This window comes from Berghia stephanieae, chromosome 2 (genome assembly GCF_034508935.2).
Source record: "Berghia stephanieae isolate SIO BIC M18660-M18661 chromosome 2, UCSD_Bste_1.3, whole genome shotgun sequence".
In the NCBI taxonomy this organism is placed as follows: Eukaryota; Metazoa; Mollusca; class Gastropoda; order Nudibranchia; family Aeolidiidae; genus Berghia; species Berghia stephanieae.
Genome location: NC_088361.1, coordinates 52501531 through 52522403, shown reverse-complemented (window position 1 = coordinate 52522403; position 20873 = coordinate 52501531). Strand labels below are relative to the sequence as shown.

At 35.2% G+C, this 20873-nt stretch overlaps 1 protein-coding gene across 9 annotated transcripts in view; it reads left to right on the top strand.

Moving 5' to 3' along the window:
- LOC144965141 (uncharacterized) overlaps nucleotides 1-16682 on the top strand; it is a 77997-nt gene extending 61315 nt beyond the window's left edge. For 5 of the 9 annotated variants that reach the window (XM_078900122.1, XM_078900120.1, XM_078900124.1 and 2 more), the window contains exons 3-4: nucleotides 3587-5721; nucleotides 15404-16682. In XM_078900122.1, the coding sequence (XP_078756248.1) occupies nucleotides 3587-5721; nucleotides 15404-15436 (2168 nt within the window). In that variant the 3' untranslated portion in view covers nucleotides 15437-16682. The remainder of the gene's footprint in view (nucleotides 1-3586; nucleotides 5722-15403) is intronic. The other 4 variants (XM_078900125.1, XM_078900128.1, XM_078900127.1 and 1 more) reach the window with 1 other exon arrangement.
- The last annotated feature ends 4191 nt before the right edge of the window (nucleotides 16683-20873 follow it).

Here is a 20873-nt window from a genome sequence, read left to right as displayed (position 1 = left end):
CGACTTACCCTTCTCAAGGAAATACAGTAATTGCTATTTGTAGTAATGTTTTGATTGTTTATGTATGTCAGTCTCATGGCCAGTGGGCGAATGGGCAGGAAGGGCACCCAAAAATCATTTCGATTTTAACCCATTAACAGCGAAACCAATCTTTTTTTGTTTTTTTTTCTTTTTCCTTCAATCATAATATTATATTCTACCATAATTTATCTGAATATCACATCAGGGTTAACGATTTTATTCTATAGATCAGTAAAATCGATGTAATGTTGGACTTCGTTGAAGTCAGAATCACTTAATTGTTAATGCTCTCTTGGTGAAACCTGAAAGCTATTGACACAAGAGTTTTTTGGGGTTTTTTTTTTAATGAACATCATCGCCCTTGAAGGGTTAATACATCTCTTCGTACATTTGACTGCTAAATCATTTGGTGTGACAGACTATCCTGATCTCAGTCCAGTTCTTTTCCTTTTTTTTGTCTTGAAAACTATCCTTGCAACTGATTTTCTATCTCTACAAAAGAGAATATAATATTGAAAAGTGATCAAAATATTATGCACTCGTAAAAGTATTATAATAATAAGCTATATTTTAGCTACGTATTACAAAACGTCAGGAATGTGAACAAAATTAGATCCGTGTTGCCTTTTAATCTATTGGGCATTTTATTAAGAGCAACGTTTTGGCTCTAGTCTTAAGAGAAGAATATTAGAGAGAATCTAACTGCCGTTAGAAATGCAATTAATTCAATTGACTTTTGAATTGATGAAATGCGCAGTTGGATATCAAGCCAAGGCTGTCAGAATGATGTAAATGATATGCGTCAAAAATAAAATCAAACAAATTTGATAAAATAAAAACATTTAAAGAAACCACCTCACTAAAGCAATTGATTGCGAGTGAAGCCAGCTATGTCTGAGTAACAGCCTTCTGATCATATCAGGACCTGTCTTATGGCAACCACTCTGCGTCAATGGCAACTTATTGACGGTGTCTTCTACTTGCTCTCGTCGTGGGAACGGTTAGAGTTCGCATAGTATCTGGTTGAGCAATTCACAGAGACGCACTGGAAGGGTTCAGAACGGAACGGTTTCGGAACTAAGGTCGTCATAACATTGTAGTGCAATCATTTGAAGCTGCTTGCCATCTTACAGATGATGAAAGAATCTCTGGATGAATGATTGTTCCACTCTCCGACTTAATGTTTGAGAGATAGTTATCACGATTTGTTGGAGTTTAAAGAGGGTGATTTAATAAAACACGAGCATTAATGACCACCTACGGACACCATTACGACCCTAATGCAGTGCTCAAATTACATGTCTTACAAGTCTTTCGCTTGTTATCCGTTATGAGTCCTCGGGTAACTAGCAGATTATAAAATAGCGATATGGTGATAATCTATTCCCAGATCAGCCAAGGGGCAATCAGTTAAGATCTGGCACCAACCTACCACCCATCCATGATGTCCCCAGGGGAATGTGCTGATCTACCGCATGGAACTCACGACCCGTATTATTCCTTATCAGTGGAACATGTCAAATGGAGATCTGCCTGCAATGGGGGTCTATTCCAAGGGACGACTGCAATAACCCAGGCGTCAGACGCAGTGCAGCGCCGCAAAGTGAACTTAGGGCTAGATGACTTGCTCAAGGCCACACAACGAGGCGGGTTGTTGAACTCGGTACCTTTTGGGTACGAAGCAAAAACCGTACCGCTGAGCCACGCTGGCCCCTAGCTGAAACTGCATTTCTCTATTCAATAAACATTGTGAAAATAAAATAAAAGTCTTAGTGCCAGAGCGCTTGTTTTAAAGATTTGATGCATTACTTAATTATTTTTTTTGAGGACAAACTGGAAATTTTAGAGCTAGTCACAGTTTGTTCTTTTCTCGTCGCTGAAAACTACGAGTTTTTAGAGCTTTAACTCGGCAGTCCTGGATTAAATATGACAGATAAATACGTAAAAAAGTGAGGACATAAAAAGTAGTAGTCCTCATAACATTACATTTCTCTATATCCTAAAATAGTATCTCAAACATTCCACCTAGTTCAAGTCGGGAGTTTATTAGTGGAATGTTTTACCTGGAACTTCATTACAAAGAAGTTGGTCTAAGTTATTTTATCGTATATCTACACCGACTTACCCTTCTCAAGGAAATACAGTAATTGCTATTTGTAGTAATGTTTTGATTGTTTATGTATGTCAGTCTCTTGGCCAGTGGGCGAATGGGCAGGACGGGCACCCAAAACTCATTTCGATTTTAACCCATTAACAGCGAAACCAATCTTTTTTGTGTTTTTTTTCTTTTTTCCTTCAATCATAATATTATATTCTACCATAATTTATCTGAATATCACATCAGGGTTAACGATTTTATTCTATAGATCAGTAAAATCGATGTAATGTTGGACTTCGTTGAAGTCAGAATCACTTAATTGTTAATGCTCTCTTGGTGAAACCTGAAAGCTATTGACACAAGAGTTTTTTGGGTTTTTTTTTTTTTAATGAACATCATCGCCCTTGAAGGGTTAATACATCTCTTCGTACATTTGACTGCTAAATCATTTGGTGTGACAGACTATCCTGATCTCAGTCCAGTTCTTTTCCTTTTTTTTGTCTTGAAAACTATCCTTGCAACTGATTTTCTATCTCTACAAAAGAGAATATAATATTGAAAAGTGATCAAAATATTATGCACTCGTAAAAGTATTATAATAATAAGCTATATTTTAGCTACGTATTACAAAACGTCAGGAATGTGAACAAAATTAGATCCGTGTTGCCTTTTAATCTATTGGGCATTTTATTAAGAGCAACGTTTTGGCTCTAGTCTTAAGAGAAGAATATTAGAGAGAATCTAACTGCCGTTAGAAATGCAATTAATTCAATTGACTTTTGAATTGATGAAATGCGCAATTGGATATCAAAGCCAAGGCTGTCAGAATGATGTAAATGATATGCGTCAAAAATAAAATCAAACAAATTTGATAAAATAAAAACATTTAAAGAAACCACCTCACTAAAGCAATTGATTGCGAGTGAAGCCAGCTATGTCTGAGTAACAGCCTTCTGATCATATCAGGACCTGTCTTATGGCAACCACTCTGCGTCAATGGCAACTTATTGACGGTGTCTTCTACTTGCTCTCGTCGTGGGAACGGTTAGAGTTCGCATAGTATCTGGTTGAGCAATTCACAGAGACGCACTGGAAGGGTTCAGAACGGAACGGTTTCGGAACTAAGGTCGTCATAACATTGTAGTGCAATCATTTGAAGCTGCTTGCCATCTTACAGATGATGAAAGAATCTCTGGATGAATGATTGTTCCACTCTCCGACTTAATGTTTGAGAGATAGTTATCACGATTTGTTGGAGTTTAAAGAGGGTGATTTAATAAAACACGAGCATTAATGACCACCTACGGACACCATTATGACCCTAATGCAGTGCTCAAATTACATGTACTTTAGATTACAATGTGTGTTTGACATCTCTCATAAATACATTTTTATTAACTATCTCTGTATGATTATCATTTACAAAATTATTCTCATCATGGTATTTATTTTTCATCAATTTTTCAGACATTGCATGGGAAAGCGAGCTGGATTTCCTGTTTCCTGATGAACGATCTATGATGAGCAACATCAAGAGCAGTGTCAACCTGACTATTCATCCAAACGCTACTCATTTCGAACTTCCCTCTAAAAGATCTACCTCTGGCGGCTGGGGAGACCGTATCAGCGTCAGCATTGCTTTCGTCCATTTTTGCATCGCCATGGCTTGCTTTCTGGTTCGATATGCCTCGGTTTTCTGGTACACCAACAAAGCTCTCGCCTTAATTTTTGCATTCCAACTTCTGTCTATGGCGCTAAATTCTATTTTCGGATTTAACAGCTTTGCAACATTATATTGCGTTTGCTACAACCAGAAGATTTTCCTAAACGTCAGCTTATCGGTGAGCTGTGGCGTTGATTTGACGCTGTATCTTATAAGTGGTGCAATTCTTCTCCTGTCAACAATAACTGTATTCGAATACGGATCACATTATTTTCATGAAAAATCTAAAATAGTGGAACGCAGCCATGCAACTGATACTTACACGAAACGAACTGTTATCGTCAACAGTGGTTGCCAGGGCTACATACCTCATTCGTGTGCTATGGGTGCTCTGGTGGCCTTTGCCATCTTTAAAGGGCCTCTGATCTACGACATGGTACATTTGATGAGAGTGACTAGCGACGAGCTGATGGTCTCGGCTGTCATTTGTGAAGTATGCTACATGGTAACATGGGTCTTATTATGGTTCGGACTTACTGTCAAACAAAAATGGAAGTTTAGAATTTTAGATTACGTAACTCTTCAACAAATGAAATCGTTACCGATGGATGGAAACATGATGCAGCTTCATTCTAACGGACGTGGCGACTCTATAGACAGCGGCAGTCTTAACAGGTTAAAACGTCTGAGCAACAGCCAGAATAGAAGTTTAGATCCCAATGTAAATGGTGGTGGCAGCTCTTGTCCGTCGGATGTTGGAACAGAGGAGTCTGATCAATCTAATTTGACATCGTCCCAGATTGTTAGAGATCCCCACGGCACACAGATGATTGATTCATCTTCATTGAAAAGGTCCAAAGGAAGGCGTGGTGCTGGGGCAAGGGTAACGTTTAACGACCGCTCCAGACATTCAGGAAGTTTTGAAGAAGAGCCAACGATGCCGCCTCCAACATTCGGAAGTTTGAATCGTAGAGTCAGCCATCACAATAGAGAAAGAACACCGGAGGTGAGCCATGTAAACGTCACGGCTGATATTCACAATCAGTCAAATGCCGCGTCTTGCTCCAATATAACGCTTAGAGATTCTAGTCAACCCACTGTAGCAACGCGGAGATACAGTGATCATTGTGAAAATCCTTTAAATAGCGAGTACAGACACAGTTTACGTGGCAAGTGTGGTGAAATGTATGCGTCTGAAACTAACACTGCTTCGACATGCGACGACTTCGACAGTACCGCGGACATCCCTCCGATGGAGCCACTGCCGACTCTCATGTCATCTTTCAGAGACAGAGTTCGGGAATCTTCCCTGGCGGCCAGCAATTTCAAAGAGCGTGAGAAGCACATGATGGAACGCTATCACACCTACGACGAGCACCTCACTAATCCTAGCAGCAATAATATCAACCACTGCGAACAGTTAGAAAACGGAGAAGAAATTAAAATATATCCTAATTCAGATGAACATATATCAGAAAATCATCTCCACCATAACAATCCCCAGCAGCATAATCATTATCATTACCCACACCAGAATGAACAATTAAACCATATCAACGACTCAAGCCTTAAACATCAAAGTCTTTCCAGCGACGAGGGTCAGTCCGTCCATATAGCTAATAGTACGATTGAATCGTCCGACTCTGGGCTTCCTACAGTACTGGAGGATGCTCAGCTAGGACGTATTCGAAGAAGACCAAGAGAAGACGTAGTGGTAGGTGATAAAACCGGCCATTATCATCAACAACATCAATCTCATAATAATCATCATCATCCTCATCATCCCCAACATCCACCACAACACCCACGTCAGCTGATGGTAAAATTAGGGGGAAAGAAAAATGAGATTGGGAGACGCGACTCGGCCAACTTTTCCCTTACCTCGTCTCAAGACACATCTTCCAACGAGTCTGACCACGGACAGGGATTGTGCAGCCAAGTATGATCACAGTGTTAGATATTGTATTATAACAGTTATAACGTTAAGGTTATTTCTAACCTGTACTGCCTGACGTGTGACATGCTTACCCATCTGAGGAATGTTACTAAAAGCTTTCCATTTTTGCATGATTGCCCTGAACACTATGAAATGATTTAGCCTTGTAATGAAATTGGCAGGACAAAAATTACAGAATACTTACAAAGGCATGTGTATATAATATAAATAATTTTGTTACTTATGATTTGATTAAAGAATAAGCAAGCGCGGTCTTTCCGGTCAACTTCTTAATATTTGTAAAATAAAATCAAAATGTTCCTATGGATAGTTTGTGAATGGCAACGAAGAACAGGAGTATATTATGTACTTTTGGCGATGATAATAATAGTTTAGTAGCCGATTTCTTTAAAACAACAAAGTGTAATTATGTAATCTTTTCTCCCCATTTTCTCTTGTGCTCCAGAGTCTACAAAGCCAAAATTCATCTTGTTTTTTGTGTGGCTTTAAATGGAATTTAACAATTTGCTACCTGCATTTGAATCGGTTGGCAGTTTATCGCAAAGTAGGCTACTTACCTACTCACGTAATCCCTTTTGAGAGGAAAGGGAAAAATAAGAATAATCACTGACTACATTCAGGACCGATATCAGTACCTTTGCTTGAAAGGCGAGTGCTATACTAACGGAGCAATCTTCACCTACCCCCTCATTTCCAACGCGATCATTATCCCACACAATTGTGATTCTCGCCAGAAGTAAGCAAGCATAATAACATGTATCACATAAAATAGTCCATTTTTTATTTGCATTACAGCCTGAAATTTCAATCCACGAATAGACGTTTCTTATATTATTCTTTTCTTTTTAACAAAACGTGACGTATAATTGTTTCTTCAATATCTAGAAGTTTGTTTTATGAGACCTTAATTATTTTTTTAAACATCAGAATTAAAAAAACAACAACACTGACTATTTTAAAAACATTTAAAGCAATTTTTCTCCCCCCCCCCCCCTCCCTCCCTCTTCTCTAAGTGTTTCTGTGCTCCTATTTTACCTTTGAACAAATTGGGCTGCATTTGTTAAAATATCTTTTAAAATTTGTGTCCTTGAGTGAAATATTGTAATTTTAAAAATACATAAAAGACATATTTATGTGGAATTTGTTGAAAAAATATCTATCTTTCTATGTACCATGAAAACAGCGCAAAGAATCATTTTTAACTATTAGAGTATTAATTTTTTTTAAACGCTTGGATGTCCTTAATTTTAAAAAGTGTCATATGGGAGAATATATTTGACATTACTATTTCCTTCAATAAGAATGAGACTAAATTACTTCTTTGAAATGTCTTTTTATGTTCTTTCATATTTCATAGTAATAAAAACCAATGAATGAATGCACGAAGATGAACTTTGGCCGAACATGTTTGAAGTTTGATAAGGCGTTGAGTGACATTTTGTGGCTTGTTGAGTGAGATGTTTAAGATGCATGTTTATTGCTGTAAAATGAGATTTCATTGGCATTTGTTGGCAGATGCATCATCTGTGGCTACCATATTCTGAAAAAAAAAACCCTACTCATTTTAACGTTTTAGCCAGAAAACTCGTCCTTCACATATCTATATATTAAAACGCCCTTCATCTTGCCTAAAACGTCCAGATCCGGTCCTTCGCGGAAGTCCCAAATTTGGGAGTTATTGACAAGATGAGGGTCATTTTAGTCAATCGGTATTTCAAGGACGAGTTTTCTGACCAAAATGTTAAATAAGAGTTGAGCTGTTTTTTGTTCAGAGTACGACAGTGCGACACACCTCTTTATCACGTACACGTTCGTTTTATTAAAATTTTGTTAGAAACCCTTCACCTCATATCATACCCATAGAATTTGATGAGAACCCCCCCCCTTGTCAAAAAGTGTTAAACCTGAGATTTTTTTACTTAGAAGTGCCAGGTCTGAGACGAAATCAAACCATCATTCCCCCCCCCCCCCCCCCCCAAGTATATCGCAGAAATGACGGTGAAACGTTTCATCCTATCCAATCAGTAACCCTTGCATTGGAATAGTATTAACAAATTAAACAATATTTTACTGGATTTATTATTTAATGATTAATTGCTAAATTACACCCACAAACAAATAATTTTACGATTCTTTGTGAAAACTGCCGGATTATGAAATTGTAAGTTTATAAGATATAAAAGTCTACAGTTGTTTAAATAACGACACAGTGAGATTGACCCCATATTTCGTGAACAGTAATTGTCCAATGAGACGTCAAGTTCATACGTCTTTTGTCATTTTATAAAAGAGAACATTCTTATTTTGGACGTAAGTACTTAATTGTTTTCATATGAAATATTGACTTGAGTACTCGAACACTATTGTGATATTTGGGGGGCTTCGTGGATTTGTGACAGAATTGTGATTTTGCTATTCCATCCATTTAGCCCATATCTGACTCATACTCTTTTTCTCATATTTTTGTAAAAGGCAGTTAAACTGTGAAAACCCACCGTCCCAAAAAGGTAATATTTTAGGATGAACGAGGTGCAGAAAATGAATTTGTAGCCTCAAATAAATATGAAACTTTGAGTTTATATCTCTTCGTTATGGTTGAGATTAAAACCCATTTCTTACATTGCAAAAATGCTCGTTTTTCTGATCAATTCAATTCTAAAATCCCTTTTAGGGGATTGATTCATTCCGACATATGACATAATTTTTGACCGCGGGCCACATATTTCTTTAAAAAACAACTTCATTAAATTTGGGTTGACTATTATTGGGGTTGTTTGCATTATTTTCTTAAAATGAAACCAGCAAAGTATGTTGTGATCATTCAAATTGATTAGCAAAACCCGGTTGTGTCATGAACAGATTTAGTTGGCATTAAAAAATTATTCCTTGCAGTGTACCAACACTTTGACAATTTTAAGACTATTCATAAAAATGACCAGCAGACAATGGCGTACATAATGAGCAGCACTTTGCTTCACCACACCGCATTAAGAGCAAATTAATAAACTCTGGTCCTAATTGTTGAAATGAATGTATAAATGTGAGTATTATAAGTATAATACAGTAACAGTACAGAGCAGTAATTTCGATTTTTGATTTTACACTTCAAGCAAGCCAAATCAGAACTGCATGGCATTAAAATGCGCAACATGAAAATTTCCAATTACTTTCTTATTTTAGGACTACATCATTGAAACTTGAGAGTAAAAAACATATCTATGGTTTAAAATGCCAATTTGAGAATACCTTCCTTTATTTTGCTGGAAATTTATGCACCCATTCCCTGAGTTGCGAATTCCAATTTTCACGCATACATATAATTTATGGATTTTTTAAAATGTGTAGCCAGTAAATTTCAATTTGGTTATTTTATCAATTAAATTGACCGCGTTGCAGCGTTTTACAGGATGCGCCTATTATTTTACCAGGGTGTATATTTTTCTTGTCACAATATAGATTCAAGGTGGTTAGAGATTGAGGTATAGACATATAGAATGTAAAAATTTTAAGTTAATGTTGGCAATGTTTGACTTCACTAAAAATGGGATTAACCGATACTATTGCAATTTTGTATTACATGTTGGAACAAAATAGAATTAATCATGTCTTTAACTCGTGGTCCTTTAACTTTTCAAACAATGAATCAGAAACGTAAAAACAAATAACCGGAATTTTATCAACTCAATTTCAAAATCATCTCGGTGTAGCAGTAAAGTTCAATTTTATTACACTGATGTTCTTTCATGAATGTATATTATACTTATCTAAACAACGTAATTGTGATCGATCTCGTCAAAACGGTATTATTTTAGTGCAAACTGGATATAAAATTAGAGATTTTTCAACTTTAAATGGCTAGTAGTAGTAGTAGTGTGAAATTCTAGTTTTTCACATTAAAAAATTATATTCATTCCCCTCAACAAAACATAAAAACCTAACCCAAGTCTTACAATTTTTACTACGATAGCAAACTTTTAGTATCTAATCCACCCCGACATATTAACGGTTTGAGGCTATGGATTACAATTGATGATGCGGCCACATACAATTGGACTTTCTGATGTCGTCTTTTAATTTTTGTGTTCTTATTGGTTTGTTCGTTTTTTTCTGACTTGTTGATATTTGTAATTTTTAAAACGTATATACACGTCCCCAAATGGTACTCAAATTAAAGATTTTTGGCCTGTAAAAATTGACATGTTTTTAATGACTAATCCATAGAAAATATCTTATATATAAGTCTCCAGTGGAATATTTGAACAATAATGGTTAAGGTCCTGATAAATCCACAATGTCTTCCAAATTCTTCTGTTGAAGAACATTTTAAGACAGAAGAATTTACATACTAAGATAATATAATATAGGTTTAATTGAGCTTATGTCATAACGCTCCATACAAATGTTACTTTTACTGACGGGTTTTCCAGGATTTTCCTCTATAAAACAGCAATTTAGTTTAGTTACGTATTCAAATTTAACCCCCCCCCCCCCCCCCTCCCCCATTTCCCTCCAAAAAACACCCGTGCCTGATACAGTTTCCAAATTTCAAACAAAAACTATACAAAACAAGGCGACTCATAAAGTCTAATCTGATTGTTAAAAATAATCAGGGAAGACATAATATATCACAAAAGGATATGTCAAAAAGGATTATAAAAACAACCATAACATTCAGTATAATTGTGTTCTTTTATAATCTATAATCGAATCTTGCCATCGAATGTAAAGTGCGACTATGTTATTTTTATGTCCCCTCGTTCACCTCATTAATATGAGAGTGGATGTTTCCATACATATCATAAGATTATTTATTATGTTTTTCATGAACATAAATTGTTGTGCATGATAAGATGTTTATAAACAAATGTGATGAGCAATAAATTTTGAAAGTCTTCAAACTGCATGTTGTGTGCTTCTTTCCTGATTTTAATGGGATTTTTTCCTTAGCCTCCTGTCAACACTTTAATGAATTTAATGTCTTAAAGATTTTGACACAGTTAACCATCGTTTTCATGCAGTTATAAATTTAACCACCCGCATGTATTTGTTTGCATCAGTCTTTTTTTCTTGTGCGTTTTTTAAAAGTTAAATTCTTTCCATAGAAGCATATTGTAATTACGATTTCTGTCATATTGACAGAATCAATTTCGCTACGCGCATTGCTAAAGTCTTAGTCTTATAACAAAATTATCATTTTTAATTTTATTCTATCTATTTATTAGATTTTATTCGACTCGTTACATGATTGAAATGAAAATCTGTAGTCCCTGAAATTTTCAAGGAAATACGAGACGTCCCATCTGTGAATTATTGATCTCTGATTTTAGGTCAAAATGTGCGACTAGGTCGGATTCGGATTCGAAGCCCGCATCTAGTACTGCTGGGCTTGTTTTATTTTCTAAAGCAAGGCAATTAACACCGGGTACATTAGGTAGAAGAGTTTTCACTGACTCGATAGATCGTCATAGAATTGAATTGTACTTGTAAGCATCAGAGCTTGATGTTACCAGCACAAAATAGCTGAATTAATCACCGTTCTTAAAATGCCCACTTCTAGGCAAGATTCTAGCTAATCAGACTAGAAAACGTTCATAAAACTCGATGTTTACGTCACTTACTTCGCTTAGGCTTAAGACTAGCAAGTCATATACTAGACTAGTAGATAACTAAATCTAGTCCGCTTACATAAATTGGACCCAGGTGCATGACTGTTGTTTGTGACCCCCTGCAAAGCGCTTTGAGTACGCTTTGTGGATATACAAATACTCAAGATTTGTTGGTTTTTTTTTGTGTGGTATTTTACTTCTTGTAAGTATTTTAAGTAATTTGTAAATCAAGATATTGTAGAAAAGCACTGGTCTTTATTTCCGATCACATACTATAACTCGTCCATCTTTTCTGCATTGACGATTAGGGCACTTACCTTCTTTTGCGTGAATTAGAAATGTGCACCTTAACAAACAAAACAATTATTCCCATTCTTTGCACCATCCCACACCACCTAGAGTAGATGCCTGCCAGCCCAAAGGACTTGCTTTTTAAGTTTGTGACGATGTGCACTTATTCGCAGGTCTGATAACCCAATTCCTTATGGGCTCATTGTTTGAATGGAAATCGTTCAAAATGACGCAATATATTGTCCACTACAACAATGTTAAACTAGGCCCATGAGTGGGTTCGGATATCAGACCTGTAACATATCCGACCTACATCGGTTTGTGAGCATTAATTTTTTCTGTTGTGTGTGTGTGGGGGTCACCAAATGACAACTGAAATTACAAACACAATGTTACATTGCACGATGGAACGACTTTTCAGGTCATCTGCTGGCTTCAAGAAACTAGATATGGATTATCAAAAATTTGGAATGTCAACAATTTTGGCTGACATGGATTAAAGAGAGTCAGCATTCAAGATGTGGTATAAAATTAATCATCGTGTATATTTAGAATCGAATTGAGCATGATGGAAACCGTGTAAAAATGTAGACATTTTTTTTTTTCAAAAAATAATGTTGATGCATTGATTATCTGCGTAAACAGGTTCCACCTATGGCCGTTAACAGTCATTGGGATTGATAATAATAATAATAATAATAATAATAATAATAATAATAATAATAATAATAATAATAATAATAATAATAATAATAATAATAATAACAATAATAATAATAATAATAATAATCAGGGGGCAGCGTGGCTCAGCGGTACGGTCTTTGCCTCGTACCCGGAAGGTACCGAGTTCGATCACCCGCCGCTGCACTGTGTGGCCTTGAGCAAGTCACGCGCCCTAGCTCAATTTGCGGCGCTGCACTGCGGCTGACGCCTGGTTATTCCTGTCTTCCCTTGGAGTAGACCCTAGAGAAAAATTTCCCCTATGGGATGAATAAAGGGAACTTTATTTTATTATTATTATTATTATTATTATTATTATTATTATTATTATTATTATTATTATTATTATTATTATTATTATTATTATTATTATTATTATTATTATTATTATTATTATTCATAATAATAATAATAATAATAATAATAATAATAATAATAATAATAATAATAATAATAATAATAACAATAATAATAATAATAATAATAATAATAATAATAATAATAATAATAATAATAATCATGATGTAGGAGCAAGACTTGAAGGCCATAATACCCTTATGACAACAGTATTAGATGTAAATGAATGGAGACATCAAAAGAAGTCAAATAGAAAGCCGGCGTTAATCTCAGTTTAAATGGCGTGAAGGGGAAGGTACCAATAAGAGCTTATTGCATTTTTGAAAGCAGAGCTGCCTGTCGCAAATTCATAAGCCTGTATATTTATTTTTATTTACGGATTTCCCTCCAAAATTCTAAGATGTGTTTCTTCAGAGTACGGCAGTCTAATATTGCAGTATGATTTATGTCACAATATTTTAACTTCTAAAAGAATTGAAGTTCCACCAATTGACTATAAGAGATAACGTGAATACTCTAAGCTTCATAATGTTAAAATCTCTTTTTTTTAAAAAAAAGAAGAGACAATAAACGAAAAAGAAAGAGGAAGAAAAATGAGGGAGAACGGACGCTGGGGAATTTTCAAGTTTTCAACTCAACTATTTATACTTGTAAGTCTGCATTTAATTTTGCTGTTACAATAAATTCACAATTAAAACAGTGTCAAGCGACATGATAACATAACCATTCTTGATAATTGATAGGGATTTCCTGAACCTTCTCAAGCATTTTGAACACAGAAGGAGAGGATGTTTGTTATTGTTTGCTTTTTGTTTTTAAGGGTTTTACGGCGCTTGCAACACATTTAGGTTATATCAGCGCCAGAAAAAAGGAAGAAAACGGGATAGTAAAAAGTTCTAGAATTACAATTGAAGCATCCAAGAGAAAGTAAGACATAGGGGAACTGGGAACAAATAGGGATCAGATGTAGATTACAAGAGCATATCACCAATGTACTTAGTTTGAGATCACCTATAAGTCTCATTCGGACACAAGAACAAAATCCAACAAAGAGGAACACACTCAAATGCTTACATTATACATTAAAAAATAACAAATATACTAATACATAACAGAGAGATGATTTACAAGGAAAAAATATCATCTCCCAAAACAATAACTATGCATTTGACTGTTTCCCTCCCAGCCAGGACTCCGACCAGGGCCAGGAAAAAAACAAAGTAATCTCATTCCAAGACAAAGACAGAAAGCATGTTGGAAAACAGATATAAGGGGATAGAAGACACAGTGTGTACCTCCCTGCCCGCTATGGGAGGTCAGGATCCCCACCCAGGGAGAGGATGTGAAAATTAGTATCTACTGACTACCATGTAATAAAAAATAATTGTTAGAACAGGCACAACAGGCATTTAAAGGAAATTATGCTAAAAATTTATCTAGTTTATGAAAATAAGAAACCATGGAAAAGTCAACAAGCAAGGATGGCATGAACAGAAACTTGTAAAAGAATAAACAATGTGAATAGAAAGTAAAGGATTTTCAAAACGATATCAAAATACTTTATTTAAGTTATTATCATCAATCAGCATGGTCATCATCATCATAATCACTATCGAAGATAAATGAAATGGACAAGGTGAAAAAAAACCTTTGGTAACACATTTAGAGGTATATAAATCACTTTCCAATTTGTAGGCCTAAATATTTCTCTTTATCAGAAGTCTTTTTCAGACCGGTATACTTGGCAGGCAGGAAGTTAGCCGCCAGCTTGTCAGTGAAAATAAATGGCGATGGCAAACATCTCCCCCTCACACTTCTTGTTGTCAAACGAAATGGCATCATTTTTTTACACCTGGGAAATAATTACATAGCAAATGAGGTAAACTGGCCATTTGGAATGCGAAGGATGTTCGTGTCATGCTCAATGAATAAATAAACATTACTATCGTATGAGCATGAGAAAAAAACAAATATTAATCAAACTCTATCTACCTCTCCCCCCCCTCTCTCTCTCTCTCACACACACACTCTCTCTCTCTCTCTCTCTCTCTCTCTATATATATATATATATATATATATATATATATATATATATATATATATATATATATATATATCTTTCTCTTTCTCTCAAAAAATTATTGTTTAAACCACACCCATTCTCATTCTTACCTTTTCTAATATATAATGATTATTACCAACCTCGGGCCCCTAAATACTTTACAAACTCTATTAAAGACTACCAAAGTTATGCGAACTGTATTAGGACTTGTTTCACATTGTTTCTTATTACATAAAGAAATGACTTGAGGAAAAGTGACATTTTTTTTCTAGTCACGCATTTTGCATTTTTATAAAATGGTGACATGAATTTTGAGCATTACAAGAACAATCAGAAGAGAAAAAATATTAAAGCCATGTTATTGAAAATATGAATAGAAGTCTACATGGTTTCAAACTAGTTCACATTTAGCGATAATGCGCTTTGGGAATCCAATTTAATCTCCATTATAGAAATTAACATCGATCTTGAATCTAAATTTAAAAAGAAACCTCCAAATAGGCAAGGGGAAATTCCTCGCCCAAAAACGTTTGTCTCATGCTATATATTTATGTAAAATAGTTAACTCTTTAAGCCTCATTTCCACGATAAGATAATCATAGATCCCTTTCGCTTTATTTTTTCTCAGAACGGTGGTCATGGACAATCAAGACAGAGTTGATTAGCACGGCCGATGGCAATCTTCTATAATCACATAGGAAACATTGGAGCGTCAGTCGACAACAGTCAACGTACAGTGCTTGTTGTTTGGAGCGCTATTAGTAATGAGAGACCCTAATACCAAACTTGCCTAGAAGAAACGCATAGATTAAAAGGTGATAAAAGTTGTTCCCTGTGTAGTTTAGATTTTTAAACCACAGACAATTTAAGTACACCATGTTTCTAAGCGATTCATTGCATCACTGAGACCAAAATGTGTGGAAATTCTAACTCTCTGAACAGGCTGATTGGGATGTAATTATTAATTGCATATATTATTTATTGACGTGAAGTGAAATTGAAAATTCTGCTTTTCTTAGGTATATTTCATGGCTTGTAGTCTTAGTACAAAGACAAATAGTAAAATGTATTTCAAGTCTAGTTAGTTAAAATAAGTATTCGTTATCCTGTCAAATATGCCTCGGCCCTATACAGGGCATTCTAAAACAGTTCAACTGCGTTGCCGATATCGTAAACAATTACTTTTAAAATGGATAATAATAAATAAATACATGTTAAGGAACTAAATAGTTCAAAAGTGGACTTCTATCTAATCTTTAGTGGTTTTGCAAATCTATACGTTGTTGAAAAATGACATTCATTTTGTCTGGAACTGAAAAAACAAATTCTAAACATGACCAGTGTCCATTTTTCAATTTAAAGTATATATAATACGTGGGTCATCACGTCAGTCTGATATTATGTCGGGATGAACCAGGTAAAGGTAATAGAGTTCACAGTCAAAGTGGTCACACTTCCGTAAGAGTTTCGGAGTTTAGGAAACAAAACGCACTTTCCTCAAATAAGACATTTATTTCGACACAAATGCTATAAGTAACGTTTAAAATTCAATTTCAAGCATCTGGTTCGCTCCAATTTAATAACGTCTTGAGATGATGGGTCATATATGTACTAAATGCGCATCAGAATGCTTCATTACGTCAAAAGGACTTCACATATCCAGTTCTAACCAAATTTCCATTCCAAACGAGTCTCATCTCCGGCGTGCTTGCTGTCCATCTCACAGTATCATCCACTAATCATAGCCATGAAGTCTTGCACGTTTCTAACACAAAGACAACGAGTACCATCAGAAGGTCAACATGGAAGCAGTTAGGCTATTTATTTACAAAGCATCAAATAATTTTATGCAACCACTGAACTTACGTGGATGTGACATAAAAAAAGACCAACAGAAAGAAGAAAAAGATATATTATGCTTTAAAACAAGTCCTCGGCAAAACCCACAAAGCTGGATGGACATGATAAGAATAGATGAGATAAAAGAGAGAGAGAGAGAGAGAGAGAGAGAGAGAGAGAGAGAGGGAGAGAGAATGAGAGAGAGAGAGAGAAAGAGAGAGAGAGAGATTGAGAGAGAGAGAGATTGAGAGAGAGAGAGAGAAAGAGAGAGAGAGAGAGAGAGAGAGAGAGAGAGAGAGAGAGAAAGAGAGAGAGAGATTGAGAGAGAGAGAGAGAAAGAGAGAGAGAGATTGAGAGAGAGAGAGAGAGAAAGAGAGAGAGAGAGAGAGAGAGAGAGAGAGAGAGAATAGAAGACACAGCAAATGATGTCCCCTCCCCACAAAAAAATATCCAGGACCCTCACTCATATATCCAAATGTATTTTGGTATTCGAGAGCCTAAAAAAAACATGGCCGAGGCTTTATTGAAAAGACATCACTAGAAGAATCATGTCACATGGAATAATATTTCAAGTCTAAGTTTAAATACGGACAACATGAAAAAGAAAAATCCTGTCAAAACATAATATCTTATATTGATCACTTTTATTCATTCAAATACATTTTATTGATATAAATAATAATTACCGTACATTTAATGTAAATTGCTAATGGACACCTTAGTAATTTTTGTAAATTTGAAAAAAAACCCCGAAAAAAAAGCACTTAAAAAAAACAAACAAAAAACAACAACAACAACAAAAAAGAAATGTGGCATATATACAAAGATACAATCACCTTTCATTACAGATTTCAATACTACGCCAAACAGCGGTTAAATCCTATCCCCAGTCTTACATTTTGGTCCTTATGGGTATCCAAAGTCAGGAGCAGGGGCGGGGTCTTTAACATCGCACACTCTTTAACTCCAACGTTGATACTTCTTGGTTTTAACCGAAAAAAAAAAACAACAAACGATCATTGTCTGCTTACGATAGCCGGACGAAATACATGGGAAATAACACAGTATAATTGAATAGTATGCATACAATTCTTACTGGTTTCTTTCCCTTGAATTTGAATAATTATTTGTGAAAATGGTCGGGCGTTCAAGGAGCAAGGGAACTGTACTATTTTCGAGTCAAACACGTGATCGGCCAATACATAGATAACGTATTAGTCCATGCCAGCTAAACATACAAGTGACAATATCAAGTTGTATAAAAATGTTGTTTCAAATGAAATACCACTGGAAGTTGAGTAAAATACAAAAATAAACAATCGAACAAGAAGCTCTAATCTCTAAAGCATTTGACAAGACAAATATTATTTGCTATAAATGTAAATAACTTCAAAGCCTTTTGACTCCGATCAAATGATTTCACCGAGGAAAGTGATTGTTGTTTATTGGGCTGAAAAAGAACAAATTTATAATATATAACTTTGTTCCCTTTGACTATAACAACATACCGTGGACTGGGTTGACTTTGCAAAATGTCCATCGAGAATTTTAATTAATGTTTTTTTTTCAAACCAAGCTTTGCAATTTTTCTTTATTTATATTCTAGATAACTTTATTGCATAATTGAATAATTTGGTATTCTTCTTGCGTATCCATTACCTAATATAGCTAAATCTCCGAGTTGAATGAAGTCAAATGTCAAGTTCTAATTCCAACAAAATCACAAATTTCTTATACTTTTTTTTTAATATCTTGAAATTTCCGTTTCTCTGCTATGTCTTAGATGATGATAATAATAACAACAACAATAACAATAATATAGTTCACTCAGCTTAATGGCACACTCCACTTGCTACACATTCCCGAAAAACAGAATTTTTTTTCTATTTAACCGCTCCAATTTTTTTCTATTTAACCGCTCTGCTTAATCGCTTCAGATTGATTGGAGTGACAACCAACAGCCATATGAAATCAATGGTTCTGTTCCCATTCCACACAACTTTTCAGCCAAAGCATTCGATCAATTCGTAACAATGGACAACAATATACCCATCAGCGGTGAATTGACATCTCAGGAACCACAGGATTCCATTCGGTCACACAAAAGACAACGCCTAGATAAAGAAGATGAGGATGGGTCATCGAAATGTGACACATGATCCATGACAAACACTGAAAAACTTGACATGGTAGACAAACTACGCAACTTCATCCAAGAACTTAATGGTCCCAAACCCGTAGAAAACTCAAAAAGTGAAGGTCCTACATGAATAGCACATGAAAGTTGGTGCTTAGATGTTATTTTTAGCTTCTCCACTTACAAAACTTTGCAAAGTCACACCCGTATGCATGGTTCACATAATACCAGGTTGACATAGAAGTAGTTATATCATTGTTATACATGCATGTCAGGCTTGTAGAAGCAGTCATGTGGTAGGGTATATTTGAATCCTTTCAGAACCTTTCTGTCTCTGCCCCAGTTAGACACCTTGTTACAATGCTATTGGGAAAGGTATTTGCACATAGTTTTCACAGCCTTTCAGAGACGGATATAAGGAGGTCCCATGTAAAGTAGTGACGTTTTTGTCCACATTCGGTACTATCCCATAACATGTCTTGTCTAATGTGTTGCTTTGTGGTCTTGTGATATAACATTCTGCCTCGGACTAGTGAGTCAAGTTGATGCCTTGAAAAAGGCTCATTACTTTTCTCAAGATAAAAAAGTAGCCTTCCCGGTTTCTATAGCGTGAACAGAAATAACAATTGTTATTGGTTTGGACACAAGTCTATCGCAAAGTAGGTACTTTCAATTAGATCTTACAAACCCAGCTACCCAATCACTGCTTGGTGGACAGGGGGTCAGAGAAAAATCTTGATTTCATTCTCACTCCCTTTGTGTGTGAAGAGAGAGAGAGAGAGAGAGAGAGAGAGAGAGAGAGAGAGAGAGAGAGAGAGAGAGAGAGAGAGAGAGAGAGAGAGAGAGAGAGAGAGAGAGAGAGCTCTACCAACTGAGCTTTTTGGGCTCTCTGTTTTCTCACCATAGCTGTGTGTAAATAAGTATGTGGCTGAAAACAGCATTGTTTCTATCGGAAAGTTTAACTATTGTAACATCACCTTCCAAGCTTCATGTCTCACCCTACATGTTAAGGGAATTTAGGACCACTTTTTAAGTACCCTGAGCACATTAAAGTGGATATTGCACAGTTTTGAAGCTCACGGCTTTTGTTTTTATTTTTGTCCTGTCTCAAATGTATATCAATTCATCATCAGATTAAAAAATAAAATTATAGCACTTAGAGTATGGTGATTACCGCTAATTAGTAACATATAAACACAGTCATTTCTTTATTTTCGTTTTATACACTGACAAATAATATAATTATAATATGACAGAAAAAAAACGTGTTATACAAAAAAAGTTTTAAAAATTAAAAATTTGTAAAACATCACAAAAAGCTTTAATTTACTTTTCATCTCTTTTCTTGCCATAAATATTATACTAATACGAACGTGTTAAACTCTATTGTAATAGTAACTTTAATCCTGTTTACTATTTCAATAGTAACAAAAAAAAGACTAATTCACTTTTGCTTAGTATCACAGGCTGTCTATTTTCACTGCCCAAGGCCTATTATTAGTATTTACAACAGTTGCCGAATGTAAAATTGCTCTTTATGAGATTTGGAACATAAAAATGACAGAAAATAACTGTAAATAAAAAATAAAAAGGCCATAGGCCGATTTTCTAACTCTTTTCTTCTTCTTTTTTTATATTTAGGTGTCTTAAGCGCTTCTGGAATTTTAGGTCATTTCAGTTTAGTTAAAAGGAATAGAATAGACAGCCAAAAGATGTAGACCTAGCTAAAGCACGAAAAAAACCCATAAAAGAAGAGAAGTTGATCCAAGATCAATATATCTTGGCTAGTCTGAAATCGCCTTAAACTTCCACACTGACACTGCTATAAGTAAAATGACAGGGTGAAATAAATTTTCAGATGGGAATGCTGTTATTCTTTTATGCTTTAAAACATATTATGACAAAATTCAAATGTTCATCACAAATGTGAATGCTTGAATGCACAGTGATATAGGCCTACCTTACATTGAGAGTGTGACTGGCTTCTGACAATATATGATTGACGAAATAATTTATATCATATCATCATCATTACTGTTATCATTATTACAATTAATCTTTATTATTATCATTAATATCATTATTAGAGTTATTATCAACATCATTATCATCATCGTCTCCG